This window comes from Octopus bimaculoides, chromosome 1 (assembly GCF_001194135.2).
Source record: "Octopus bimaculoides isolate UCB-OBI-ISO-001 chromosome 1, ASM119413v2, whole genome shotgun sequence".
NCBI lineage: Eukaryota > Metazoa > Mollusca > Cephalopoda > Octopoda > Octopodidae > Octopus > Octopus bimaculoides.
In genome coordinates, this window is record NC_068981.1 from 40,951,368 (window position 1) to 40,959,341 (window position 7,974).

The 7,974-nt window shown below is 39.0% G+C and overlaps 1 protein-coding gene across 1 annotated transcript in view; it reads left to right on the forward strand.

Moving 5' to 3' along the window:
• The window catches only part of LOC106878932 (phosphatidylinositol-3-phosphatase SAC1), a 55,306-nt gene that overhangs the window by 16,857 nt on the left and 30,475 nt on the right, over positions 1-7,974 (forward strand). The window contains exons 3-5 of the mRNA XM_014928297.2: positions 4,297-4,371; positions 5,253-5,380; positions 6,958-7,107. Coding sequence (XP_014783783.1) covers positions 4,297-4,371; positions 5,253-5,380; positions 6,958-7,107 — 353 coding nt within the window. The remainder of the gene's footprint in view (positions 1-4,296; positions 4,372-5,252; positions 5,381-6,957; positions 7,108-7,974) is intronic.

The window sequence follows — 7,974 nt, forward strand, 5'->3', positions numbered from 1 at the left end:
CCAGGCTCCAATCAGATCTGGCAGTGTTTCTACAGCTGGATGTCCTTCCTAACGCCAACCACTCTGAGAGTGTAGTGGGTGCTTTTTACGTACCACCGGTACAGGAGCCAGTCATGCGGCAGTGGTATCGGCCACATTCAGATGGTGTTTTTTTACGTGCTACGGGCACAGGAGCCAATCGGGGTGGGAGAGCTGGCATTGACCACGTTCGGATGGTGCTTTTTACATGTCACCAACACGAGGAGCCAGTCAGGCAGCACTGGCATCGGCAACAACTACAATTTCCATTTGTTATTTGATTTGAATTTTGATTTTACTTGACTCAATAGGTCTCCTCAAGCACAGAATGTTGCCCAACAATTCCAAGGTACTTTTTAAATGGGCTGGTCATGCGACACCAGTGTAGGCTATGGCTGTGATCTCACTTTACTTGCTGGGTCTTCGCAGTCACAGCATTTCTCCAGAGGTCTCGGTCTTTTGTCATTGCCTCTGTGAGGCCCAACATTTGAAGGTCATGCTTCACCACCTCATCCCATATCTTCCTGGGTCTCCCTCTAACATGGGTTCCTTCCACTGTTAAGGAGTGACACTTCTTCACACAGCTCTCCTCATCCATACGCAGCACATGACCATGCCAGCGCAGTCGTCTCTCTTGCACACCACATCCAATGCTTCTTGTGTCCAACATTTCTCTCAGGGCGCTTACACTCTGTAGTGTGTGCACACTGACATTACACATCCAGCAGATCATACTAGCTTCATTTCTTTCAAGCCTACGCATGTCTTCAGCAGTCATGGCCCATGTTTCACTGCTGTGTAGCATGGCATTTCACACACATGCATCATACAATCTACCTTTCACTCTGAGCGAGAGGTCCTTTTTCACCAGTAGAGGTAGAAACTTTCTGAACTTTACCCAGGCTACTCTTATTCTAGTGATAACACTCTCTGAGCATCCACCCCCACTACAGACTTGGTCATCTAGGTAGCGGAAGCTGTCAACTACTTCTAGTTTCTCCCCCTGGCATATGATGAAATCAGTTTTCTGAGCATCTGTGGTGTTTATTGCCACTGTGCATCTGCAGCACACACAAGCTATCTTCCCGGTTAACCTTCCTTTGATGTTGCTGCACCTCTTATGCATCCATAGCTTACACTGGATACATCTTATGGAGTTTCTACCCACGTCTTTTCTACAGATCGAGCAGGGCCATCTACATGAAGGGATATGTGATGTGTTTGCCTTCTACTTACTAGGACTTTGGTTTTTACAACATTGACTCTAAGGCCCTTCGATTCTGAAATTTCTTAGCAAAGTCATCAGCATAGAGGGGCTCCCAGGGGAAACCTGTCTTGAATTCCTCTTTTATTGCCTGGAGGACTATGATGAATAAGAGGGGGCTTAGGGCTGATCCTTGGTGAACCCCTACTTCTACCCAGAATTCTTCACTATGCTCATTGCCGACCCTTACCTTACTAATGGCATCCTTGTACAGGGTCTGTACAGCTCTTATTAACCACTCGTCAATCCCCAGTTTTCACATCGCCCACCAGATAAGGGATCGGGGGACCCTGCCATACCAGGAATATAGCATCAGTGGTGCTTCTACCTAGCACAAAACCGAACTGCATCTCATCTAGGCTAACTCTCTCCCTAATTAGTTGGGCTATGACCCTCGCTGTAACCTTCATGACCTGATCCAGCAGTTTGATACCTCTGTAGTTATTTCTGTCCAAAGCATCACCTTTACCTTTATAGCAGTTGACTATGGTGCTGCTGCGCTAGTCATTGGGTATGACTCCTTCATGAACTACCTGGTTTACAATACGGGTGACTAGGCCATAACCCATACCACCAGATATTTTAAGCATCTCGGCAGTGATTCCTGATGGGCTGGGGGGGGGGCTTTACCTGACCTCATATCCTTAATTGCTTTATCTACATCACAATTTTTTCTCACATACTGTCTTGCAATCTGAAACACTTCAGTTCTTTGGTCCTCATATCGCTGAACATTGGCAAACTTCTTTTTTTCTGCTTCTCCCTTGGCTATGTATACCTGTCGCCCAGCCTCCCTTCTGGCTATCTGATACAGTTCCCTGCTACCCTCACTCTTCCAGGGTTTTTTTTGCTCCAATGGCCTTGTCTACTGTATTATTCCACCACCACATTACTCTAAGCCTGGAAGGGACTTTGCACCAGCTGCAGATTTGGTCTGTGACGCTCAGTAAGCTGTCCTGTAGGAATTTCCAGTTACCCTCTATGTCCGAAGTCTGTAGCTCCTCTTCCCTCTCATCAAATTTCTCAATGAGCATGTCCCTAAATCTCTGACCATGTGAAGGGTTCTTTAGCTTCCAAATCCTTCTTTTTTGGATTGGTCTGTTTCTTGGCACCCTTCTGGCCTCGAGTCTAAAGTCACTAATAACTAGTCTATGCTGGGGGATACATTCTTCACCAGCGAGGGTCTTTGTATTTAAGAGCAACCTTGCATCCCGCTATCTGGTGAGGATGAAATCAATCTGGTTAGCAGAGTCACCTGATTGATAGGTTATCAGGTGGCTGTCTGACTTCCTGAAGTTAATGTTGCAGATTAATAGGTTCCATGCATCACAGAACTCCAGTGGCCTAGTTCCCTCTTTGTTTCTGGAACCAACTCCATGGCCCCCATGAACACCATGGAAGATACTAGATTGCTGTCTGACATGCCCATTAAAATCTCCAGCCACAAAGATGAGGTCATTGTCACTCGCGTTTGAGGTAGCCTGTAGAAGGGTATCATAAAAGTGACCCTTCTGATCATTTGGTAGGCCCGCTTGTGGGACGTAGGCAGAGATAATTGTAGCTATACTATTCTGCAGGACTAGCCTGAGCTTAAGCACTCTATTGCATACTCTGACTACCTCTATGACCTTATCCACCCATTTCTCCACAAGGAGTATGCCTACACCCCTACTCCATCTATGTTACCTTCCCAGAAGATTTTATACCTATGTGCTTTGCCTGTGAGGACCCTGGCTGAAGCTCCTCTCCACCTTACCTCTTGTTTGCAGCATACATCAACACGTCTCCGTTTAAGCATCTCTACAATTTCACTAGATCTACCTTTCAGTGTGTCTACATTGACAGTGCCAACTCTTAGAAACTGGGAAAGGAATGTGGGGGAAGAAATGAGGAGGGGAGATGTTATTCAGTGTCTGAATAACATGTCTATCGTTTGATAGACATGCTACACCTGTTCTTACTTTCGACCTGTCATCATTCAAACATTCAAGCGTGTTCAGTAGTCACAAAATCTATGTAACTAGACACAAGAAATTTTGCATAGTACTTCAAAGCCTATTTCATTCTACTCAACCTTAAACTCTGAAAACTGGAATTATTGGTATTTTGTACAATTTACCTTCAATAATTAAGATACATGTTTTAGAAAATATTTCTATATTAGAATGCTTCCAATAAGTGGTCAAATCAAGTGATAAGTCAAAGTTTAGATAATTGATAAACCACTTAAGATAGTAATATATCTGATTATTGGCTAATAAGAAAATCTAACCATTGTTAAGCTAAACATTATTAGAAACCTAGGTTTAACATTATCCAGATATTCTGGAAAACAGCAAGAAAATATCTTTACTATATTAAAGTACTAATTCCAATAGAAGCTGTATATAGGTATGTCAGATTGGTATCACATCTTAAGACAGTATTAAATAGTGTGCAAATGTGTAAAGATAAAAAAGAGAAAATATTCCTTCATCATCATCCAGTCATGCTGATTGTATGGATTCCTGTGACTCTCTGTCATCATCCAATTCTATTATTCATGAATGTCCTCAATCACTCTACTATCAACTTGAATTGTTGGTCCCTCTATGCGATCGGCATGAAGTAGTCACTCTTCATCCCATGCATTCTTTCCATTCAACAGCTTCTCATAATATCACTTCCAAACCATCTTATCTTCTGTACCAATGGTCTTAATGATTATGAATACCTATGACATCCCAGTTCTCTCTAACACATTGTCTTGCAATCCTGAACACTTCTTGCTTCTGATCCTCACATTGCAGGATGTGTATGAATCTCTTCCTTTCTGTTTCACCCTTAGTCAAGTATACCTGTTGCCTCACTGCTCTTTTAGCAATTTGGTAATACTCCCTCCAACTAGCTTCCTTGTTCTGTGATTTAATTTGAAAACACAGTCTGGTAATAAATGAAGTTATTAAAATTGTTTTCTTAATGCTTTTCTTTATCATTTTTGTTTTGATAATAGATTATATATTTCTTTTCTTCAGTTGGAAGCCAAATCCCAGAAGCAGCTTCTGTAAAACCCATTTATGGTATTTTAGGTATCATCAGATTGGTAGCAGGTAAGTTAAAAATTTTTTACCTTACAAATTAGATTAAAGTGTGAAGGTTTTGGAGCTCACTGCAAGCAAGTTATAAGTCTGGTATAATATTCTTTGCTCATTCTCTAGCATCAGAAAAAAATTATTGTACTTTTAGTTACAAGTCTTTTACAAAACTTTCACAGACAGTAACTAGTGCATTTGGTAGTTTTGTTGAATGTGGAGAGAAACTAGTCAACATCTTTTTTGTATGCAAGCCATACTGTTATAAGTTTTCTATGGTGTTTTTAGACATAAGATAGTACAGCTTTATTAATTAAAAGTTGTCCAGTATACATGCACACTGTCTTTTTACCACCTACTGCTTATCTGTTCTTATCTTGTTGGATTCACAGCAGTTTTGGAAGCCTTACTTTAAACATCTTATACCTCGTGTTTAAGCAAGCAATTTGTCTGTGCCATGGTAAGTTAATTTGGTATGTATTAGCATAGTTCTTTTAAAGATACATGTGTGTGACCTTCTGTACACTATCAATGTTTTATACCGGTATCCAAGTATTAATTCTTTTCTTGATACCTTGATACTATGCAACTTTACAACAACTTTAGTGAGTTTTGAAGTCAGTAATATATGCTTTATTATCTGTGGTACAGTATTCTTTCCTGATACATTATGGTTGAAATTCTTGTGTTCATTCCAAATCCGAAACCAAATTGATTAAAAATTTTCATGAGAATGAGCTCTTTCTACAGAGATGGTCTTTTCTTTCATCTTCCATTATTCAGATTGTGGGTTAGAGCCAACTTGTGACTAATGAGAGTTTGAATTTGTTGTCAGTTTTGGTAATTTTTAATTTTATACACATTGGACTTCAGAACATTATTGTTGATTCTGTCTTCAGGACCTTATCTCATTGTGATATCCCAAAAAAGTAAAGTTGGTGAAATTAATGGACATTCAATATGGAAGATTACAGACACAGAGATTTATTCTTACAAACGAACTATGCTTCACCTCACAGAAAAACAGGTTTGTATTAAGAAATTTCCTATGGAAGGTTTCAAGAATATTTTTAGTTTTTAAAATATATATTTTGTTCATTAATCAATGTTTCATAGTCAGTGTATCATCACCTCACTAATATGGCCACATATTTCATATTACAAATTGGGCTGTATCATGGTCTTGTTGCACTCTTCTTTCACTGGACAGGCAAAATTTTTTGATCACAACCCACAGAAGGACAGTATTTAATTTCATCAACCAATGAGCAATTAGCATTTCTTTACTTCCCTAGCTTTCCTAATGAGTGGCACCAAGTTCAGCACTTTTTAGTTCGTCTTTAAATAAAAGACGCATATTTAGTTGTATTATAACAACATACATAGAAAGCAGATGTGAAATAATTATGATGGTAGGGGTGGCTGGAGGCAATGCAACTTCCACCACCATCATCAAGCCTGATGCATTTTCAGACCAAGAGTTAATGGCTTGTGTCCAATCTTAATAACTCAAATCTTCTGACAATGAGAGTAGAACAACCTGGAAAGGAGAGCAGGTTTTGACAACTGGGTTCATCATTTTCTTCTCTATCTCCTAGCCTCACAATGTTTTGGAGCACCAAAACTGTATCATAAACACAGTCTGCTAGAATTTATTCTATGGTGATTCAGACAATGGCTCAATGATTTTAAACACCTACTTTAAACAAGTATTGTAATGAATGGATAAAATTCATAAACATTTAATATTGTTTTAACATTTTTCAAATAATTTTTTTTGTAAGACCTGCCTACAGTACTTGTTAATATTTTTTTGTCTCACTTATTGCCAAAAGTAATGGTTTAGCAGAATCCTTCATGTTAGGCACAATCCCTTGTGGTATTTAGTTACAGCTCTACATTATGTGGTAAAGTTCGCTTTTCATTCTTCTGGTGGTAGGGGGAAGTTCAATAAAAAATAAAATATAAGCCAAGTACTGAAGTCAATTTAATTGATTATACTCTCCCTCAAAACTTCAGGCTTTCTGTGAATGTTAAAAAAAAAATTAGTATTATTTTATATCATACATAAAAGATCAAAGTTAGTTGTTTAATTCAAATTTTGAGTTCGAATGGTAGGATAATTCTCATATGAATGTTTTTTTTTTCATCTGATTCCATATTACACATCATCATTATTTAATGTTCATGCTCCATACTGGCATGGATTGGACTGTTTGACAGGATCTGATGTGACCAAGGATTGCATCATGCTCCAATGTCTGCTTTGGCATGGTTTCTAAGGTTTGATGCTCTTCCTTGCATCAACCAATCTACAGCAGGGACTTGGTGCCTTTTTCATGCCACCTGCATTAGAGGAGATGACATGGTTGGATGGTCTAGGATCCAGCGGGGAAGGTGAGCATAATACATGAGAGGTTGGGGGAATCATTTGTAATATGGGTGCAGAGTATGAATCATAGCATTTCTAAAAGTCAGTTTTGCTGAAGAGAACAAGTCTTTTCAAGAAGCTCATATCACTAGAGATTCCTGTTTTTAATCATCTTATCTCTTATATCATGTGTAGAGTAATAGTTCTCCAATATTGTTTTATTTAATTTTCAGATCACCGACAACAGAGTCTATTTAACGATGGTTGAAAGTTTCCTTAAAACAGATGGTTTTTACTTTTCTTCGACTTTTGATTTAAGCCATTCCCTACAGCGGTTAGCAAACACTAGCCCAGATTTTATGAACATTCCGCTTTTTGATAGGGTAAGCAGTTTTAATAAATTCTTTTAACCAAAACAGCTTTCTTTTTATATTACAGAGTCCATGGAAGAAATGTAAAACCTAAGTCAGTATAGTTGATAATTTTTTAAGTTTATGTAGATTGATGCTTGTATTTAAAATGTGGGCAGGAAGGGAATTCCAATAAAAGTAAGTTATAAGAAGAAAAGAACATGTTTAGTATGGGCTTTGAAGAATGAGACATGGTGCAGATTAGGAGAGGAGTGTGCATTTGGTCATCTGGTTCAAGCTAGTAAAATGTACACTTATTTAGAGAAGCGGGAATTGTTGTAACATTAGAAGATACAGGAAGAGAACACTCCACATAAGAAGTTGTCGTGTGTATGGGTGATAGTTTACTAATCAATCAGATGGCCATTTTAAGATACAATCTAAAATATTTTTGTGTGCAACAGCTGCTCTGTTTCAGAAATACAAGTAGTACTTTACTATATAATATATGAGAGTGGAGTCTTTACTTCGTTGGTGAATAGTTTATTGTGAACCTACTTATTTAGGCCTTGTTATAAAGTATTTAAATGCTTTCATTTATGTAGCAGATGTTTTAGCATGTTTTAACTGCCAGCATTGTAACATCATCATCATCATCATCATCATCGTTTAACGTCCGCTTTCCATGCTAGCATGGGTTGGACGATTTGACTGAGGACTGGTGAAACCGGATGGCAACACCAGGCTCCAATCTAATTTGGCAGAGTTTCTACAGCTGGATGCCCTTCCTAACGCCAACCACTCAGAGAGTGTAGTGGGTGCTTTTACGTGTCACCCACACGAAAACGGCCACGCTCGAAATGGTGTCTTTTATGTGCCACCCGCACAAGCCAGTCCAGG